This window comes from Megalobrama amblycephala, linkage group LG1, assembly GCF_018812025.1.
Source record: "Megalobrama amblycephala isolate DHTTF-2021 linkage group LG1, ASM1881202v1, whole genome shotgun sequence".
Taxonomy (NCBI): Eukaryota; Metazoa; Chordata; class Actinopteri; order Cypriniformes; family Xenocyprididae; genus Megalobrama; species Megalobrama amblycephala.
Genome location: NC_063044.1, coordinates 34,127,176 through 34,150,298, shown reverse-complemented (window position 1 = coordinate 34,150,298; position 23,123 = coordinate 34,127,176). Strand labels below are relative to the sequence as shown.

Below are 23,123 nucleotides of genomic sequence, written 5' to 3'. Positions count from 1 at the left end.
ATATCCACAGTCCTAATTTCAGTTTCCATTTTTGAATGACGAATATAGACTACTGCCACCAGCTGGTATAGAAAGTTATTTCATCGCAGGTGCAAAACGTACATGCGTGTTGGCCCTTGGCTGTTGTCGTTGTGGTGTGTTCAAGCGCAACTTGGCCTGGACGTGAGGCGACAACACAGTCAGCTTTCGTCTGCAATAGTTTTTTGATGTTGGTTTGGTGTTACAGCCTTTAGAGGTTTGTTCAGATCACTAACCCTAAGCAATAGTGATGCTTGCATTAGCAAACAACACTACAAACAAGAAGCATTCATGACACTGAGACGACAGATGACAGAACGTTTATGTTCCAGACTTTCCAGCTAATCTAGAGCCATAAATACATTTCAGTGGGAACAGAGTTTAAATAGAGGTTTGTGGTGCTTCCATATGACAAGCTAATGCTGGCTGCAGATTACAGAGGATAATGTTCTTATTCACAAGCATGACCATGAAGGAACTCGCCCTCTCCTGCGTCACTGAATGCTGGAATTTGCTGCTTTGAAGCCGACATTCAGCAGAAGGGGGGTGGGGGTGTGGGGTGGGCAAGATCCCCATTTTTGGCCCTTTCTTCAGCAAAGGCTTTTTGCTTAAGTATATTATCTGTAACAGTAGCATAAGCTTAAATCAGAGGATGACAAACCCGTATGAATCTAACATTATGCTCTGGGAAGGAAGACCACTCCAGGAGACGCACCCATGACCTCACTGACAAGCAGTAGTGTGTTGGTTGTGAACAAAACAAATCATTCAACTTCCGTGCACTGATGTATTTTTCGTTCACTGAAGTCTCTCCCTTGTGAAGTGCGGAAGGCTTTGGTGGCTTCTCTCTGCTTTCAAAGACAGACTATAGCATGAGCAAATAGTATGTCATTAGCATACATTAGCATATAAATAGCATATCAATTGTTGGACCTGCTGAATGTATACGCCCTTTGCTGAACAAGTCTATGTATTGAGTCTGAATGACTTGAAGCAGTGCTGAATGGACTGGCACTTGTTCACGATCAAACTAAACAAACTGGGACATGGCATTTGTGAATGTACTCAATGAACAAGGTATTTCATTTGTGAACAGAGATCTGCTGACCAGCATTAACAGAATGAAAGTGGGCATTTGATCATTCAGTTCAGTTTTTTTTAACCTTAAGGCCATGTGTCCACCAAAGCATTCCTAACCAGCTGAAAACGCTAGGAGCTCTGCTAAAAACGCACAGCTGTGGCCAATTGAAAGCGCTTCGCAGCACAATGTCTTTTTCAGTAGAGACACTTTGCTTTCTACGATACAGAACGTTGCTGAAGTGTTACTATTATCTCATTTCACAGATAGTTTGTTTCTGAACTGTTTCTATATAAAAATGTTGATACAATGTAAAGTATTTGCTCTGGCTTTTGTTTTAAATGATTTTGTTTATTTTTGTTATTATGCTTCTTGTTGTTATCTGTTGACGTAGTACAAGCAGAATTGGCGATTGGTCGGTGTTGTATTTGTCCTGCCCTCCTCCACTTTGATTGGACGGCTGGGTACAAAGTGACAGTGATGAGCGCTACGTTTTACCCAAAGTTGAACATTCTTCAACTCTCAGCGACCAGAAATAGACGCTAAGTGCCTCACTACGCTCCTGCCGTTTTAAAAACGCGGTGCTCCCATTGAAAACAATTGGAAAAATACGCTAGCCCCGGAAAAAAACGCTTTGGTTGACACAAGGTCTAAAAGGCCGTTTCTGTGAATCTATTGAGTAAATGATTCAATGACTCATAATTCATGAAAACACACTAATTTGTCACCATCTACTGATGTAATGATATAACCTACAAAAGGGGTCACTGAACAAACCAGTGGATGAATCTGAATGAATCTTTTTAGTACAAAATAGTCACTTGGATGAATCAAAATCTCCACTACAACTCACAAGTATGTTTAATAGCAAAAGAGACCAAATGAATATGCAAAAGACATGCAAAAGTCACTCATTGAAGTTCTCTGTTCTCTGGAGTAAAAAAAAGAAAAAAGAATATGGATAAAAGGAAATGGAGCGATCTCTTCACTGAAAACAGCGTTACGTATTCTTTTTGATGCGTCTCAGGAGCACGTTGAGTGTTGACATTCCAGACTCTCTGAAGCATGAATGAGTGCTGCCAGTATCTGAGTGGACTTGAGCCACAGCCCTGAGGAACTCACTCATGACCTTGTCCCTCATGTCTCAAAGACCTCTGCGGTGGGCTCCCAGACTCCAATGGACCGGTTCTGCGAGTCCTCAACAATCCGCCCATTGTGCGACACAGTGCGGGCTTTTGATGAACCCAAGGAATTTAGAAATCCTTCATGGCGGGGCGGGATGAAGCCAAGTGCAACCCGTATTTAGTGAGCTCCAAATAAACAGCAGATCTGCTGGGCTTGTACCCAAGCAGCAGCCCAGTCTTGTGCCTTGAGCTGTGGGTGATAAGATGCCTGGGCTCAAGGTGGGGTGGGAGGCGGGCATTTCAGAAATGTGTTTTATCTGATGCGGCCACTGCTCAGCAGAGAGCCGTTTGTTCAGACCGCTGTAACTCCTTTGATGGCCTGACCTTCTACAAGCCGCCTGTGTCCGAGTGGGAGTTCAAAGACTGTCGGCCATTGTCTCAGTGAGGGTGGACAGCGGCGTAGCGACCAGGGGTCTGTAAATCTCAAAGGACCCTATGGAGATCAACGGCTTGGAGGACATGACAGGGCACACGCGCCGGCTTGGTCGCCCCTGGACTCAAGCGAGCCCACCAACGGACAGCTCCGCACTGCGTGTGTGTGGTGTTTATAGGGTCTTCAAAGAAAGATGCACCTGAGCAAATATTGACATTCTCAGAATGAAGCACATCTGAGTCTTTCAGAACCAAACAACAGCGCTCATTAAGAGCAAAGCAGACACAACGACAGAAGAAAAATCATCTGAACCAAGATTTCATGTAACGCTGAACACAAAGAATGGTGAATTAATGAGTTCAAGATCCAGAAGAGGCTATTGAGGTTATTTCCCAGTCCCCACTGGAGAAACTAAACAAGAATTGTCTTCATAGGGCTTCATTCAAACCAAAAATGCCTCCAAAAAGTTATTATTTTCTCCCTCTGAAAATTCAGTGAGCCCATCAGTGGATTATTTATCCTGCTAGAATAGTCTTCATAGGGCTTTGGCGGCAACAAGAGCTCCTATTTACAGAAGTACTCTCTGAGGTTGGAGGTGATGGTCTCTCATGAGGCCTAATACAACAGTGTTCAGTGAAGAGAGGTTGGACATCGCAGGCAAAAAGGACCATTTCAGAGCTGGTCTTTCCTTCAAACACAGATGCAACTTCATTCAAACCAAAAAGGCCTCCCAAAAGTTATTATTTTCTCCCTCTGAAAAGTCAGTGAGTCCCATCAGTGGATTATTTATCCTGCTTTTTGTCCATCAGAAGAGCACTCTGTTGCTAAGCTCATCATCCTGTGAGCCGGTCGCCTGTGAAAGATGAAAGCTTGCAGCCGAGAGCGAGGGAAAGAGGGGGCGTTAGGGAGGTTAAAGGGAAGTTCGTGGAACATTTAGGGACACACACAATTTTCCCATCGTCTCCTTAAAGAGCTCTTTCAGACACCTGCAGAGTCGTAACAGAGTGTCGAGGACGAGGTCCAGAGGCCGTTGGGCTTTTAGGGACGCCATGAAAGACAACAGTCTGCCAAGAATCATGTTACTGCTTATAAAGGGTGGGGACACACAAACATCTGTAAACCTGGGTCATTTAATAGGCTTTACTGAAGCAGAATTTCAAGGTGTGATGTCACTGGGACTGAATGAAACATACAGTAAATGTGGAAGTCACAGAGCAGACACTGACACAGCACATGATATTTGTTAAAGGGATAGTTCACCTAAAAAAATGTTTTTGTTGTTCCAAAAATGTATGAGTTTCCTTCTTCTGTTGAACACATAAGAAGATTTTATAAAGAATGTTGGTAACCAAGCAGTTGAAGGTAGTCATTGACTTCCATAGTATTTTTTTTCCTACTGTGGAAGTCAATGGCTACCCTCAACTGTCCGGTTCTTCTTTGGTGTTCAACAGAAGAAAGAAACTCATTCAGGTTTGGAATAACTTGAGGGTGAGTAAATGATGATAGAATTTTCATTTTTTGGGTGAACTATCCTTTTAAGTTTCAGGAGAAATATATTAGAATACCAGTTTCATTGTTGCCACTGCACTGGCCTGATATTGATCATAAAAAAACAGTAACACTACAACAATACAATCTTAAATGGGTGAGAAAGTTGCCTATGATGTTTGCAGAACCTAACTTGCAAGATGTGAGCAGTCAATCTGTGTATCATCAAGGTACTTGTCATTATAAACTCTTTATCTACTCTATTTCTCCCCCATTAACAGCAGATGTGTTTATTGTTTATGAAGAAATCTTATCCATTAAGCAAACTGAGCTGGAGTTGAAATTTTAAATTTGGATTGTGGTTCTATTATTCTTGTGTTTAATATAATGAATACAAATAGTTAATATATTATATGGACTCACAGAGATGGATTATTTTTCTCAAAATGTTTGTGTTCATCTGAATAAAGAATGTCATGTCATCTGCGACGATATGAGAGTGAATAATTAATGAAGGAGTTTTCATTTTTGGTGTTTCAAGAAATATTTGACACGTTAATCGATTAACAAAACAGTTGTTAGTTGCAGCCCTAGATCTGTCACACACTGTGTCATTCACCTTCTGTATCTCTGCATCATGTTTCTGCTGCATTCTCAGTGTATCCTCCTGATGTTTGGCCTCCAAGACTTTAGTCCTCAACTCAACCTACAAATGAAAAACAGATAAAATGACACAATGACAACAGTTTTTTTTTTCTTTTTTTTCTGTTTTTCTTGAAGTCTGTGTTTAATGGTAATGAAAGTGTAATGGTTTATTGCACCCAAAAATTTTATTTAGTTTTTCATGACCATTTTTCACTCTTTCAAACCATTCAAATTAAGACTTCTATATGAAAATGATTGGCTAGCCTTATATGTTAACCATCTAAATACAGTGATGACAAAACAAAAAAAGAGTCTAAGTCTAAGACTGGATAATTATTGCTGTGATTATTATGTTTCTAGCATGTCATATGTTTGGCAACAGTTCGTCTAACCCTAATTGGAGTGTGTAACTTTTCATTTCTTAAACAACCATGTAGGAAGACACATCATGGTCATATTTCAGGATGACAATGTCAAAATTCATCAGGCTCAAATTGTGAAACACAAAATCTTGACCAAATATTGATGTACCTCTTGATGGAAATAATAAATAATCAAGAGGTGCATCAATTTTTGGTCAAGATCTTGTATTGACAACGCAAGAGGTGAGCACTCTGTAAAGTCTTCTCCAGCACATCCCAAAAACTTTCAGTGAATATCAGAGGTGCCAATTCATGTGTGAAAATGATTCTTCATGCTCCCTACCAACCATTCTTTCATAATTTCAGCCTGATGAATCTTGGCTTTCTCATCCTGGAATATGGCCATGATGTGTCTTCCTACATGGTTGTTTAAGAAATGAAAAGCTACACACCCCATCAATTAGGGTTTGAAGAACTGTTGCCAAATATATGACATGCTAGAAACATAATAATACCTGCAATAATGATCCAATCATAGACTCTTAAGCATTTGTCTATTTAAATCCAAACAGTGACTTTTTTTTTCAGCCGGGCAGTGCATAATCATTTAAAATGAGCCGTTTTGGTGGTTTTGTTTTAGAAATGGTCTGAAATGACTGGAAAAGAAGTCGTAAATATTAACGCATGTCTACACAGCACATCAAAATGATTTTAAAAAATGTAAAACTTATTTCAAAAGAAATGTTTTTTCATTATATGACCCATTTACACAAAGCCAAAGTATAGAAATGTCTGAATTACATTGTTCCGTTTCCTCTACACCTACAGAGAAACAACACCTCCAGTCGTTTTGTTTTTAAGATCACTCATTGAAAGTCAGTTACATCAGTTAAGAATCTGAAAGAGAGAGTTCAAAGCAAACACAAAACCACATGTATTGCACTGTGAGACATTTAGGAAAGAGCCCATCTGTTCAGAAGGATTCAGATGATTAATACTGGACAGGAAACAGCAGATAGAGGAAGATAAAAATTTAATTACACATAATGGCAGTTGATTTGTACTTTAAAGACAGTTAGATGCACCCAATGAATTAGTTTGCTCAGTGCAACACTACATACAGCATTGCATGGGAACCGTTTTTCATAAATTGAGTTTATGGTTCCAATTCTGATTCTACTTAAATGTATAATTACATTTCTTTTAGTACGCTGAGGACCAATTTAACCAATTTTTTTTTTTTTGGTCAACCCTACTCAGCAAGCAATAGTAATGAACCTCCCTCATCTACAGTAGAGCAACCTCAGGAATTTAATGCACCTCAAGATTTCTGGGATCAAAAGTTTAACATTTTTCTTTACCAGCCTGTTAGAACATGCATCCCCGCCTCTTCAAGCTGCCAAACTCACACAAGTAATGCAAGCACATAGAGACAGAAGAGAGGTGTAAGCATACACTTCCGCTCCCACAAACTTTCGTCACTATGGCCGCTGGTCATTCCTGAAGCGGTGTCTTTCTTCTCATGTATTTTGGGAAACATGTTTTGATGTGGCAAGAGCAGGATTTTTGTGTGAGCCTCCCAGCCCTCTGGCTGACTGCGGATCAGGGCTTTCAACTGCTGCCACCAGCGTGGGACACGATCTACTGGCTTATCAGATCTGCTGCAGGGCACTATACGGTCAGAGTAAAAGAGTGTGAGAGAGAGAGATCCAGACGTCTCTAGGCCACAAGAACATTCACAGAGCCACGGGCCATTTCTGCTGCCTGTTAAAACAGACTCAGACTGACAGGAAAAACCAACTCAACTGGAGTGGTCACTGATGCTTGATCATCATCGCTGATTAAAAGTTCAGGGAAACTATCCATTGCGTTTGAGCTTCCTCTTTGAATGCAGGATGAGAAAATGCCTTACTGTAAAAATATGTAAAAACAAAAGACTGAAAAAAAAAAAATTTTTTTAATAAAGTCTGGAGGAGCCTCTCTGAAAGCAAATTATATGACAATAGCTTCACAATATAAACTCAAAATGTGTTAAAACTAAATGAACACATTTCTACTTTTGCATGGTATATACTAGGGCTGGCTGATAAGATTTCGCAATCAGATGTGGACAATAGGTGTATTCCAAATGATGTTTCTGTGCCCTTAAAAGTCAATTCAGGAAGGAGGCGCCATTTGCAGGGGCATTCCAAATGACATGCGATGGTAAATTTATCATTTATTGTCATGTGAGTGTGGTGAGGCCTCATAATTCATTTTAAAGCTAGATGGCAGGAGATTTCGAATTAATGTACAGAATAAACAGAATAATTCAAGTTGTTTTGTTTTGTTTGTGATATATTACACACATTTCCGTCATTGATTTTATGTTTCATAGAAAAGAAATGTGATACGTTAGGTAAATATGACTCCCTGCAGTGTTCAAAGAAGAGACTTTAAAAAGAGAAGTGCCAATGGGAGTGGAAAGTTCTGCACGTGATCTACTGAAGACGCTCAAACGTCATTGGAGAAAACATCATTATAAAATGTGTATTTATTTGTAACAATTATGTTAACAGCAATAATAAGAAAATCCTGTTGTAAGAAAGGCTAATGGGGTGATGGGGAAATTACATTGTCTTTTATTGCTTCCTCCGCCAAGTGTTTTCCAAATAGCTACATTTATGACATGCAAGTGCCCTGCTCCCATCAAAGTCCCCACTTCAGAGGGAGTAGGCCATAGGGATGCTCACTTCCGACTGGAATTCGCCCAATGATTGACAAGTACCCTGATGCCGACTGCAGCAGTCATTTAGAGACATTTACAATATTGAACAAACTCGCTACATATATTAAACAATAGCCAAATACATTTTTTGATATTGTTACATTTACAGTTATTAGGAATGTCCTAAATGATCCGCCACTAATCTTTATTGGCCATTGTTCTTCTTAATCCTGTGATCAGCGATCAGCCAATCCTGTATGAATTCAGGTCTAATATTTGATCTTTTATCAGCTATATCAAATATTTTCCATATGTTTGTTTTGTAATGTTTTCTAATCAATGTCTTCCGAGTAACTAGAAAGCTACAGGCAGGTGAGTTTTTATCAGGGTTGGACAGCGGCCCTCCAGGACCGTAGTTGCCCATCCCTGATATTCTTTGGCTTGCCACAGTATACAAAGATACAGGCTATATTCGATCAAACTGATTATTCCTGATGAAGAGATTGCATAATAATCGGGTTGTGTAGTCGGGTTGTGTGCAGAGACAACGCAATGTATTTGTATAAAATATTAATTGAAGAAAATATTGTGAAACTATTTTTAACATATCACCCTGTCCTAGTATATACCGTAGTGTCATTTCATATTCAAACCCAAACCATGAAGACATCATGTGTTCTACATAAACAATGTATTTATTTACACATCAAAAACATGAATACAGCCCAAGAGGCTTTCGGCAACTTGAGAGAGAGAAGATCCCCCCCACATCAGCTGCTGGTGTTTGGCTGATGAGAACATTTACACAAGCACAAGATCTTGTAGCACAAAAATTGATAAAATTGTGATGATGATATTCGTAAATGGTCTAATGCTTTGGTTTCCCAAAGTTTCCCTATGTAGGAGCAACCACATGTCCCTTTAGATCCACTCTTTACCTGGCTCTCCAGCAGGTCCCTTAGAGCCAAACCTTAAGTACCACTTTGTGCTTATTCTTACATTTTTTGCAAGCTACTCTGATAAGAATCTGCTAAATCCCTTGAACGTAAATGCATTTGTAGAATAAATCAACGCCTACTTCATCACTGCAACGTTAACACCGCCCACTGGTGTGTTAGTGAGTTGAGGAGGAGAGGAGAGCGATACAGGACTAAAAATAGCATTACCTTTCAAAGGATCCTAATGCTAGGAATATGGTTATTTATTTTCAACAATGTGAATGTCTCAGTTGAGCTATATTTATTAGTATTTGGTATTTCACCGTGGATACTTTGGTAAATCAATCGCATTTCGGGTCAGGGTTTGCAAACAGACTTTTACGATATGAACTCGACAGTAACACAACATGTAAGTAACTGTGTTATACCTTCTAATGCCTGATCTGATATGTAATGATTCATACAGTCAGATGTTCTTTGTCTATGTGTCAGTAAATCAAACCAGTGACTATCGGTCAGTGACTATTCGGCTGTTTCTCTTAGTACGATGAAAATAATCTGTTATTTAAACGGTGATTAAATTATATAAAGAAAGCAACCAAAGAAAGCTAGAGCTGTCAATCAAACAAGTTTCAGTGACTGAGTTCTGGACTCGCGCCAAAACTCCCGTATTATTTAACAAATCTCTTTGTACTGTTTGTACAGTTAGCTACGATGAAAGCATTCGTTAGTGTGCAGAAATTGAGTTGAAATGACGAGATCATTGCTTTCATGCGCTCAACAACATGTCTGTGATTGGCTACAATGTTCATCGCTGCAACCTTTCATGCCACCATCTAAATATAATGGCATAGATCTAAATGTAATGCAGTACTTTCACAATTAGTTAAGCTTGAGAGCTATAATAGTAACGTTCTAAAAGAGAGAGTAATACTTGGATATTTAAAATAGAAATATGTTAGCCAATCACAGCAGTGGGCATTTACATTAAAGTCTAACAGCAGACACGCCCCTTAAAACAGAGAGTTCAAACCAGAGGGCCAAAACCAGGGTAGCAAAAATGCCTTTTATTTCTAAATTACGACAATTTTTGTTGTAAAAAGCATACTAACATTATAAGCGCACCCCAGGAAACACTATAAAACAATAAAACAACGCAATTTATGACATCTTTAATATTAGCAGTAAATTACACCGATATGATGCTGTGTTTGAACAAAGAATGAAGATTACCAGTATTAACAAGTACAAGGTCAGAACGTGCTGACGAAAGAAGTTTGCTTTGGGCCAATCATAAAGCCCTTATGAAGATGACATGAATACTCTGTGCTGTTTACAGTAAGCTCTGTTGCTTTTTAATAGTTTCTCTATGTAAATATGATCTAGATGGACATCTTTGACCATTGTGCTGCATCCCGCAGCTTTATCAGCGTGTCTTAAACCAGACGCTAATCTGTGTTGCTCTTAGTAGATAGAATTGGTCATTATGGAAATTATCTGGCTGCGTCTGTGGTCTTTAGTTTGAGCGTCTTCAGTAGATCACGTGCAGAACTTTCCACTCCCATTGGCACTTTTTTGGAATTGCGCTCTCATGCTAATTTGCCGTTTAGTAAATCTGGCCCATTCCCTCCTCTCACGTGACTTTTCCCCATTTATTCACAATTACCCACCAGCAAACCCACAGCATGCTTTAGGATCTGTTAAAACTCAATGGGCTCAACAGAGGCAGGAGTATTTTAACTGCTGACTGAGTCACTTTAGAAAAAGAATGATTTATAGGCTACACTTTTTAATATCATATTTTGTAATACATTGTAATACATTATTTTTGTACTGCTTAATTTTCTCATCCAATTTTTGGAGGAAACGCCCCTTTTGTGGAAGAGCACACCCCATAAAACTCCAGACAAGTACATATTTCACAATATAGTCAGACAGGCTTCATGAATAAACACTAAAATCAATGTCCAGACACAATTTATAGAAACCAAACACAGAAGTTTGTCTCATGACAGCATTATCTGGAGGCTGAAACTGATCTCATAAGAGCAAAACACACAGTTTGCTACCGTCACCTGCCCTATTTCCACTCAACCCTGAGAAACAGGCTCCCGCCTCTCGCTTTGCGTATGATTCTTCTTGTGCAATCTCAGAGACCACAGGAGACCTGTCAGAGGAGAAGATTGCACTGATTGAAGCCACGCAGTCAAACAGATCCCGGCAGCACAGACGCAAACGTGGGCGGCACTTTTTTCTTTTCTTGTCTTTTTTTTGAAGCTTCAATTGGTGCTTTTAGAAAAGTTTGTCAAACTACATCAGTGGCGTTCTGAAACTCTTGTCTGAAAGGGTGCGGCGGGCGAGCGCACACCTCCGGGTTTTCAGATTCCCTGGAATCAGTGAAGCGAATGACATTGGTGCTTTTACTCACGTTAAACTCACAGAGACGCAGTGCTTTTTGAAGAGTAGAAGGAGAGATGGAAGGGTGGGAGGAGGAGAGATAAAGATGGTGCGAAGGAGAAGAGAGCAGCTGCTCTGTCTTTTCTTTGCCCAGCATTGGTTTCACACATTTCCTTAGGGAATATTTTCACAAAACGTCTGCTACGTTTTAGCGCCACACTGCGGGTTGAGTCTGTGATTCCAGCTATTTTGAGAGTCAAAATTTGGGTGACTGTTCAGTGTTTGGATAAACACCAGAAAGCTTCCCCAGTCACACTGATGACATCCCAATCAAATCACTGCCTTTGTTCTATGAAGGAATATAATAGAACTGAAATGTGTTAATGCACAAAAAAAAAAAAAACATAATAATAATTGTGTAAACTAAATGTGATAAGTAAAATATCACATTTAAAAAAATAAGTGTCAAATAAGTAAAACAGACCACAGAATAGGGCTTTCCACACTTGAAATAGTTAACCCTGTGTTATCATAAACCCCGAGTTAATGAAATCCTAGTCCAACGGACCATTGGCTGATGCATATGGCATCTGATGCATATGGCACACAAAATGGGAAACATTTTGGAAGTTTCAAAGTCGTGATCTGATTGGTTGAATTCTACAGGATGTCCAGGAGACGTGTGTGTCCCGTTCTTTAACAATCCAAAGCCGTTGTGATGCCAAACCCCCTCATGGAAGAAGAAAGCCGCCGTGTTTACAACTGTGACAATGAGCGCTTATTACGATCAACAAAATGCTGGTTTTTCAAATGTATGTGAAGTTTGCGGCACCACTGTTGCAGTAAACTTGCACAACGTTCTTGAATGAATAATTTATTAGATGCACGCTGGTCTGTTATCATAGGGACACCCCTAAACATGACTTGGAACAAAATGAACTGTGATTGGTTGCTTTACATGTCGGACATACTTGGGCGGTCCTTGGCTGCGATTGAGTCAACAAAGCTGAGACGGAGTCCAAACCTTCAGCCGTCAGTCTGAAGTTCTGGCTACGCAAGACTAACGGAATCCTGAGTTATCTTGCTTCACATTTCACACTGCTCACACTTGACATCCTCATATTATATATTGCCGAATGTCCTATGAAATTTTCAGACTGTAAATGAAACAGTATCTTCTTCACTCCAATTGTCACGTGTTCTGTCGCCATTTAGCTTTCTTCTCCTCAAACACCGAAACATAGCCTACTGTTTATACAACACGCTGTGTTTCTGTTACTCTCCAAAGCATGTGAAAATGAGGCACGCGATTGGCTGTCGGTTGCAAAGCATCTAGTCGCACGATTCTAACGCTGCATTGTTGCACAGTGCACACATTTGGTATTGCAATGTGGGGTTAACAGTCCAAAAGCAGAGGTAAACCTGTTCTGGAGCAGGGTTTCATAACCCCAGGTATAAAGCGGTGCTAACCCCACTTCTAAATTACAAGTACGAAATGTTCCTATACCCAAGGTTAAAAGCATTATTTAGAATGACAATAACACGGGGCTAAGCTCAGTGTGAAAAGCCCTAATGAGATATCACTACCTTAAAGCTGCTGTGTTCTTTTTTCAATATTAAAACTAAAAGTGAACCACTCTAAAAAATAAAAAAAATACAGTGGCTCAGTTTAGTGGGATATGAAAAAGGTCATTATGGGTCATTTCAGATGGGAGTCACCCCATCTGAACATACGCATACCTGCAGCAGATCTCATTTTGCAGATTTTATTACCAGTAAAATGTTAAGTAAATTTAGTCTGACTGGATTCTTTTGCTCTGGTGGTCTACTGTATCAGTAGTAATAAAATAGACTGCTTTGAAAACCTTTGTGTCTCTTTCCTGTTGTCAGACAATGAAAATTGTCACATTACCTGAGGATCTCACATAGGATATATCTAAATTTTCAGTCTTCCAATGTTATTCATTATACATATCAATATACAGTACGTGGATATTAAAGCATTTGCTCTGAAATAACTTAAAACAATCTTTTTTTTTCTTTTTTCCATTGAGAAGCACCATCATTTCAATAAAACAACCAATGAACTCAGATGATTACTCTAAAGCTCTAAACGCTAACTCTAATGCTGATTTTACTACTTAAGTTTAAATCATAATATGTGTCAGAACAAAACAAGAAAGGGTAGCAAAACAAGTCTACTGACACAGTTTTCAGGAAATGTAATGGAGAAATAAGGCTAGAACCCATCATTTCAGATTACAAAGAAAGAGTAAACAATGATAGTGAGGCACAATGCCAAGAACACACAACAAGAGAAGTGCCAGTAATGAATACTAGAAATCGCACAAGCTTTGTTTTTCTCTGCCCTCAGCTCCACAGTCATTTCAATCAGGGGCAGCGAAGGGCAACTCATGCACCATTTCCCTTCATCAAAGCCTATAGCAGCTCCTGAGGAACGTCTGACTCACCCTTCACCCCATTACCTGGGAACGTTTCTTCAGCCTTGACATTAACTCAAGCGTCCTCTTGGCCAGCCATTGCTGCCACCTGTTATTAATTACAATGCTCTACAGGCCAACGCAGGCACTATTTACTCTGCTTACAGTAAAACAATGTTTTTGCTAATCTCAGAATCTCTTCGCTTAAAAGTGTTTGGAGTTAATGTGGTGGCTTTATCTTTCAAACGGCAGCCCTGGAGACTTGAGCACTGTTTCAAAAGAGTATTTAGCTGTATTGTAGTGAAGACGAGGGCTGATGATGCTGTGTGACTGAAGTTGACCTAATTGAGCACTGCTCTTCCCAGAGGAAGTGTGATTACAGCAGGTCACGCTCAGTATATTCAACAATTCCAGTCAACTGACATCAAAGAGAAGCTTGTTCTATGGGATTTTCAGCTTAAACCCACATACAGGGGGAAACTGTCATCAAAAACAGGGTTTGTAAAGCTCTTAGGAGAAGTCGGTGTCCCTAAACAAGCAAAACTCAGAGAGGCTGGCTTTGGTAAGGTATGTGAAGCTGTCATCCAGCATCGCTTTCTTGAGTTTATTAAAAGCAACCAGCCATCATGCAGCATTTACTTAAGAAGTGGAAAAGTGTGCTGGGTGACAAACTTCAACAAGACAGCAGCACCATAGAAAACAGTTATTGGTTAAAGGGTTAGTTCACCCAAAAATGAAAATTCTGTCATTTATTACTTACCCTCATGTCGTTCTACACCCGTAAGACCTTCGTTCATCTTCAGAACATAAACTAAGATATTTTAGTTGAAATCCGATGGCTCCGTGAGGCCTTCATAGGAAGCAATGACACTTCCTCTCTCAAGATCCATTAATGTACTAAAAACATATTTAAATCGGTTCATGTGAGTACAGTGGTTCAATATTAATATTATAAAGCGACGAGAATATTTTTGGTGCGCCAAAAAAACTAAATAACAACTTATTTAGTGATGGCTGATTTCAAAACACTGCTTCATGAAGCATCGGAGCATAAATGAATCAGTGTATCGAATCATGATTCGGATCAGGTGTCACAACTGCCAACGGCTGAAATCACGTGACTTTGGCGCTCCGAACAGCAGATACGATACACTGATTCATTTGTGCTCCGATGCTTCCTGAAGCAGTGTTTTGAAATCGGCCATCACTAAATAAGTCGTTATTTAGTTTTTATTGGTGCTCCAAAAATATTCTCGTCGCTTTATAATATTAATATTGAACCACTGTACTCACATGAACTGATTTAGATATGTTTTTAGTACCTTTATGGATCTTGAGAGAGGAAGTGTCATTGCTCCTTATGAAGACCTCACGGAGCCATCGGATTTCAACTAAAATATCTTAATTTGTGTTCCGAAGATAAACGAATGTCTTACGGGTTTGGAACGGCATGAGGGTGAGTAATAAATGACAGAATTTTCATTTTTGGGTGAACTAACCCTTTAAATGAAAATCGTGTCATCATTTAATCATGTTGTCGCAAACCTGTACAGACGTCTTCCTTTTGTGAAGGACTGAAGACATTTATCCAAATCTTTATGCTGTTCTTTTCCGTGCAATGAGACCATTGTTATTCATTGAAATGTTCATTTTTAGTTGAACTCTAGGGGACTGGACCAGTTTGAAGGTAATTACAGCACATTTTAAGCATTTTGGGAAAACATAAATTTCCTACCTCCTTATCGGCTTTCACTGGGGTGGCCTCATCAAAAAGAGTGCTGTTTTTCCCCAGACTTGATTTGTTGTAAATCTATTAATATAAAAGACAAAGACAGACATGAGAAAATACAGAAAAATGTGGGATGTCAAAAAGTACTGGCTCTTTATACCACGTCGATACTAAAATGATTAAGGAAAAAGTTACAATAGTTCTACAGTATTGGTAGCACTAAATATTAGAATGAAAAACTCAAAAAGATTCAAAAAGTCTTCATTTTGGTGACTACATGTATGGATTTTATCATTTAGCATATTTTACCAATAGTGTTTAAACAACAACAATCACAGACAAATGTTCTGTTTTCCAGTGTCAGTGCCTTACTGAATGCCAAAATATTAGCAGTTTTTGTAGAACACAATTTTAAGTCATTTGACCACTTTAGATTATTTTTATTATTAATTTTGAATGTTTACTTGAATACTTCCAGCCTTTTGTTAGATACCTTAAAAATGTCAAGCACTTTGTATCTTTTGTTTCTAACTGTTCTGTTTCTCTTAATTGGTTTTTGTTCTTAATTTTGCCTGTTTTCTTGAACAAGTCATGCTTTAATAATTATTCAATTGTAAATGCAGTTGAGGTGATCAGTGTTGTTTCTGCCGCTATGGGCCCATCAGAACTTACTGGAGACAGAGGGACGGGGTTCTCACGCAGATATCTGGGGTTTTCTATCTGTAAAAATAAAACAATACAACATAACTTTACTCTCCTCCTCCTTTGGTAAGTCCCAAACACCCCCCCGTCCACCTCTGACCTCCTTTTATTTGTCATAAACAATGTGGAATGACTTCAAAGAGTGTCACTTAAATACAGTCTCTTCACTACACAGACTGTGTTTACAGAAATCAGACCTCAAGCCTACAGAGGCATTGTGTGCAGCAAGGCCATTTCCGTTTCTTTTTAAAAACTCTTTTTCCCTCCAGTGAGTTTGTCTTTTGTCAACATAACCCATAATCTGTAAGCAATAGGGGTCTGTCTAGGACACACTCCATAGAAGACACATCTCAACACATAATGAGATGGACCATGACTGAAACGCATCATTTTTCATAATGAAACCATAGTTTCACTTTTACTGTACAGAAAAACAATTTAATCAAAATATCTGGCTCATAATAATACTTAGATAAAGTTTTCTTATTTCCATGACAATTAAGCATTTATCCCCCTCAAAGACTTTACCGTAGACCCATAGTTTTTGTATAACACATTCAAAAACTCTGTTGACACCAAGTTCAATACAACAAAATGACACAAATCACAGGACAAATGTCCTAATTATAATTGCACCAAAATTATCCACACAAAGTTCAATGCAGATCTTCTCAGCGAGGGGTCAGACCATCTGAAGTTGTCCAAAAAACTGATTTGTGATTTTGGTTGCTTGAGAGTTATTACCTCTATGTATCGGTACTGCAAACTTTATGTTTTATTTTTAATCATTATTGTTATGTTACTTGGTGGCCAAGAATGGCATTTTGCACATTCTGGTTCTTTAGGCTTAGAATTTAATTATAAGGGTTTGAGTTTGACTCAGGGTTTGAGTTTCAGTCCTAATTTTTAAGGCAGCATATAGTAGGGGTGTAACGGTACACAGAAGTCAAGGTTCAGTATGTACCTCGGCACAATGCCAAATGATTTTGTCTAATTATACAGATCATACAGATAAGAGTTAAGGTGATGATGACATGGGGCAACTTTTTGAGCAATGTTGCTGGGCAATGTTGCCATCAACGGCAACCTGGTGAGACACAGGTCAATTAATTAGGGCAACGGACAGTTGGCAGCAACTAATCATGGAGGAGCAAATCTACTGCCAACCCAATAAATACTTTAATATAAACACTTGTTAGGCACCTTATTTAAACTTTCAAATAATTTCTTCATTTTTATTAAATATAAATGCCTTCCTGATCTGATTTGTGATGGGAAAGGGAGAAGAGCGAGTTTGGCAAAAGGCGGTTACGAACCTGGGTCGATCATATCAAAAACTACTTTCACGTGCCATACTCCCTACGCTACGGCCTACGCCACTGCAGATGTACATAGCGCACATCTTTTTAGCATTTACTAAAAATACTAAAAATATTTGATGGCTAAATTACAGCCTAAGTACATTAAATTGGACATCTGTTGGTATTTAAAGCAGTAAATGAGGTAAATTCCCTGTTTTGGGTTGACACATGACAACTTACCAGCATAAAAAGATATAACGCTCCTTTTCTTCGCTCCACTGCCGTTGAGAGGCAGCCATCTTGTATGATTTTTTTTTTTTTTTAAATCTCCAAGCTGGTCACGTGATTGGCTACTAGCATTCTGATTGGAGGATCTCAAAAATTACCCACGACCTATCTAAAGTATCCAGATAGAAATTTGTTGCTCATTCTCAAGGGGAAAGTGCCCAAGCAACATTGCTCGGCAGCACTGCTCAAAAGGTTGCCCCGTGTATCATCACCTTAAGACATCATTTGAAACTGTAAAGGGCAGTTAGCAAACAGTGTTGCATTACCATGCATGCCCCCTTCTGGATTGGAGTGTGAATCGCCTGTGGCTTACTGTGTTCGTCGTCTGACTGTATGCGCCAAACCGTGAAGGTTCAGGACGAGTACCATTACACCCCTAGTATCTAGGTAAGTATAGTGTGGACGTAGAACATTTCAGGTTTGAGACCGGCTAGTAAAATGCCTGTTGGGAAAAGCCTGCTTCATTCACATTTGTGGAAAAATAGACAGATGTAATATAAGCATAATAAATAATTGAAATTAACAGTATTTACAGAGAGGTCTAAAACAGTGGTTCTCAACCAGGGGGTGGTGCCTACTAGGGATCCTCAAAGCAGACCTAATATATGTTCTAATATATTTGTTGGTATATATACACATGAACAACTTTTCACATTATGTGTAAAGAGGTTTGTAAGGTGTTTAGTTTCAAAATTGTGTTGTGTCAAATATCCACACATGGTGTGAAAATACTACTGTAAGTCAACAGTCAATTATAAGTAAGCCGTAGGTTGACTTATGAAGAGTGTATAAGTGATGATGTGTTCTGGCTCAACCAAAGGCATTACTCTGGGAAGATTGGGGAAGTGTCTGGAAAACACCACTTATTTTTGCAATTCCATTTTGGTGAGATTAGCAGCAACAGTGTTAAGTTGCTGTAATAAGTCACAATGACCCAGTCAAAAGTGTTTGATGCAGATTTTGTAAGTACTCGCACAGCATGATTCATCTAAATGAATCATCAGGCCACAGAACTGGACGGCAGCAGCGTGTTATCGCAGCGGTTTCCAGGCAGAACGAAGCGGTGCTGCGCTTCACGTTCACACATGATGCAGCTGTTGATTAGTCCAGCATCAGTGCCCACAGAACAGGGGCCCAGAGCCACTGAAAACCCGCCTGCAAGTGCACATACTTATCTCAACACTCCACTCTCTGATAAGAGCAAAGTTCAGACTCTTGTTTTACTGCATAAACTTTGTGATGAAACAAGCAGTCGGAAGGTTTCGCAATTTGCTGGGAAGTCAGAAGAGGCTATTGAGAAAATCTGGAGCCTAACACAGTCCTATAAAGCTTCAAACGCTTTGAACCCAAGAACTCAGCATGCCAACATGTTGAGCAATCACTGCAGCACATTTTTCCTCCCACATGGTGTAGTCATCCACGGCAAACAATACCATTCCTTTTTTATTTTTTTATTTTAAGGTTTAACCAAGAACTCAAACCCAGGATACGCTGAGAATGAATCGTGGCCACTGATAGTGTCATTTTCTGGAATGTATAAAAAGTGTGTTTTTTTCATCATTTTTCATCAAATCCCAAAGTAGTTTTATCAACTTGTCATGATACTGGAATTTCTCATTTTGATACAATACCTTACAAAAAATCAATACTCTATACTATTTTTGATACTACGGGGAAAAACTGCCATATAGATATACTATTATTTCCAAATTTTTTGTCTATCCACAGAAAGTCTACGGAATCAATATTTTCAAGCTTTAAAAATGCAAGACAGCAATATTCCAAAGTGACTTATATAACGAAATTGTCAAGCACACAAAACATTTGAATTCATGCCAAACGAGAGAGGTACGTGAGAGCGCAAGTGGATTTGTATAGTGTATTTCCCACATGCAGGTAGTTTCAGTTCAAAAAGCTTACGCTGTATGTCCTATTTCTATTCTACTTACGGAACGAATGCGGCGCCAGTTCCATTTTTTCCGTAAGTAGAATAGGGAAGGCGTAGGACATACAGTGTAAGCTTTTTGAAGAATGCGAAAGTGTGGTTTTGGCGGAAGCACTTGGAAGGCAATCATTTGTTTATATAAAGCATATACATTTACATTTTTTTCGAAAATGACCGATCGTTTCGCTAGATAAGAAACTTATTCCTCGTCTGGTATCCTTTAAAGCCCTTTGAAGCTGCACTGAAACTGTAATTTTGACCTTCAACCATTTGGAGGCCATTGAAGTCCACTATAAAGAGAATAATCCTGGAACTTTTTCATCAAAAATCTTAATTTCTTTTCGACTGAAGAAAGAATCTTGGATGACATGGGGGTGAGTAAATTATCAGGAAAAATTTATTTGAAAGTGAACTAATCCTTTAAGGATGCAGCAGGCAAGCATGATCTGGTGTACTTCACTGAGACAGTACAACATCAATACACTGTGATTCAGATACCTGAATAAGCTCTTTAAAAGGCAGGAAGTGAACCTGAAACTCTTCTTCATCATTTGACCATCAGTTGATGAATTACTGCTGTTGTTATAGCAAATAACTGTACAAAATTCATTTAATGCCCATTTTCAATAATGCAATGATAATGGTATGGGACAAATATATAGCTGATTTTGGTGAAAATTCTACAATCAGTCTAATTAATAAAGAAAAGTATGTGTGCACTGAAAATAATTTAAATGTGCATGGTACGACGCTGTACCAGATAGCACCTTGTTAAACTGAGTGATATTGTGCAGGTGAATAAGTTTTTAGCTAATTTTAAAAATGTGACGATACAAGCATTTCTCCCTAGCATTTTGAGCACTGTTGAGTGATTCTTAAACACCCCTGATTGGCCATGTACTAAACAGATATGTCTGTGATTGGCTACAATGATCAACACTTCAAAAACATCAAAAACATTCAAAAACATTTCCGCTGATTAACACCTTCTTTTAAACGCTCCTGTGTGTATTTGTGCAAGCGTCAAAGATGTCTATTTAAACATGTTTTTGAAGCGTTGATCATTGTAGCCAATCACAGACATACTGTATCTGTTGAGCGTGTGAACACAATCGCCAATAAGAGGTGTTTAAGAATCCACTCAACAGTGCTCAAAATCTTAGGGGGAAATGCTGGTATCGTCACATTTTTTAAAGCTGCAGTCTGCGATTTTTCCTCTTTGCAGTCATATGCGGAACAGTTATCTGCCTCGGCACAGCTCATCAGCGCGGATGAATCTAATGCTTGCTGTCAGTCATCGCACCGGTGTGGATATTGTACTTCAGAATCACAGATTCTACGTCTTGAAAGTATGACCAATATAAAAGTAAGTTACATACTATAAGTAACATTTCTGCCACTTTTGTTCTGACCAACTGAGGAAAAAAGCATTACTATAAATCGCGCTGCCAATGATGATTAAATCTAACCATCGCTTAGCTCGGATCACGTCAAATCGTGCAAATTATTATTACTGTTATATTGTTCTCAAATTGTTAATGTTAACAACATCAGCATTGCATGACTACTGTATGTGTATTTAGTGTATATTAGCGTTACCTGTAGATTTCAATTTCTGTATCCACTCCACAGTCCAAAGTATTTTGCTTTTTGACTACGGGTAAATCTCCAGTTGTCACTGATGATTGTCATTTGGACCTTTCTGGATTACAATCCGCCATCAAAATGATAAGTTTAATTATTTCAGCTGCTGTGAGAACAGGTTATAAATGATCAGACCAGCTGCGTCCTCACGTGATAAAACTGATTAGCCTGGACGGGACTCCTTCCTTTCTGTTTACAGACGTGATGTAATGACGCACAGAGGAACTGCTGCATGCTCAAATTTCCCATGGAAATCCACCATGTCGCTCTTATTATAAAACATTATTACAAGCTTACCGTTGTGAATCGAGCTAAGATAATGAGATAGTGAGATGTTGAACACTGGCTGATTATGTACTTGCTCAAAAATTGATTTTGGATCATTTTTAGCCAAAAAAAGTTACGGACTGCAGCTTTAAATTTAGTACCGACTTGGTACTTTTGACAACACTTGTCCAAATAAATTTTTTTGGGCTCAGTTCACATGAAATGGTCATCGTCATGGCACCAAACAGTCATACAGTATATGTAAATTATCTGTGAAGGAAAAAGCTGAATTTTAAACAAATGGGTAGATGGAGGGAGAAAAATATGAAAAACATCCAACTTTACCCCCAGGTTCCAGCTGTTGAAGCGAGTCTCAAAGTCACTATCATCAGAGGAGATGGGCGGCCTCCTGTGTGCCTCCGCCTGGAGGAGAAAAACACAGTGAGGAACAAAGAGACGGCAAACCATGTCCAGGGATGGTGAGCGCTGACTGAGGCATGAACCGCCATCACTGGGTTTGAAATAAACAGACTGAAAACCCTGCTAGACAAGGGCAGAGATTAAGAAACCCTACAAAGCTTCAACTCACAATAATAACATAATAATATATCATTCCTCAATCTGTAACACATATAGTATAACGTGACCACTTTAATCCACTCTTTTTATTATTTGGCTGAACAGCAAAGAACATGTTCTTAAGATATTGACTATTGATTGCGAGCTCAAATCAGAAGATGAATCTGAAATCTGTAATAAAACCTAAAATTAGTTACAAAAAAATTAATTATGTATTGTCAGAAACTACAAATGCTTAATATTTTTAAAATGTTAAATAAACATTAAAAATGTTTATAGATTTTAGCCTTGGAATATGGATGGCACACCAGATGTTTGACTGCTCCACATCATTTCTGCTTTTCCCTTCACATGCAATAAATTCCTGTGGAGGGTCACATGATGTCCCGCTCCTCTTTGTTTTCAGGCACTGCTTGTTTTTCAGGAGAAGCCATCTCTTTAAAGTTCTATTAATTTGAAAGTTTCCAGGGAACTGTGTTTCCAGGTTCACTTTCCTGAGTTCAGCTTCGGCTCGTCAGGAAAGAGAAGCAAGGAAATGTCCGATAAAGCTCAATTCTAATGAGGTTCATGGAAACAGTTGAAGCTTAATAGACTGTGGGAATGGGATAGTTCACATTGAGCAAACAACTCACATTACAGGAAGGTGTCTGAACCCAAATACCTGATAAAAACTGGGACACATGGGAGCAATCCTAGTTATAACACAAAGATATAGAAGGTCATGGTGGTTCTGTGTGGCCAGCTGGTGAAAAAACTCAATACTTACACCTGTGAGGTCTACCGCTTTGTATTATTGCAGTCATGGCTTTAGGGTCAGGTTAGTTTCAGTGTTTTATTGAAGTTCAAGCTGACAGGCCTGATCTTGGATAAGATGAAATCATAACACTCACCATCTTGACATCATCCTTGATATTGCGTTTGACGGGACTTGAGGACAAGGGTCTAGCTGGTGACTTATCGCTGAGCAACTTCCTGTGGAAGAGAAAAGATTTCAGATGGTCATTCTCACCTCATTTTTAAACAAGAGCCAAATGTTA

The 23,123-nt window shown here is 39.0% G+C and overlaps 1 protein-coding gene across 6 annotated transcripts in view; it reads right to left on the bottom strand.

Moving 5' to 3' along the window:
- Window positions 1-23,123, bottom strand: part of cep112 (centrosomal protein 112) — a 193,814-nt gene that overhangs the window by 154,894 nt on the left and 15,797 nt on the right. For 5 of the 6 annotated variants that reach the window (XM_048190649.1, XM_048190658.1, XM_048190676.1 and 2 more), the window contains 5 exons: window positions 22,977-23,058; window positions 21,853-21,930; window positions 16,033-16,080; window positions 15,367-15,441; window positions 4,761-4,847 (listed from right to left, as the gene is read on the bottom strand). In XM_048190649.1, coding sequence (XP_048046606.1) covers window positions 4,761-4,847; window positions 15,367-15,441; window positions 16,033-16,080; window positions 21,853-21,930; window positions 22,977-23,058 — 370 coding nt within the window. The remainder of the gene's footprint in view (window positions 1-4,760; window positions 4,848-15,366; window positions 15,442-16,032; window positions 16,081-21,852; window positions 21,931-22,976; window positions 23,059-23,123) is intronic. The other variant, XM_048190667.1, reaches the window with a different exon arrangement.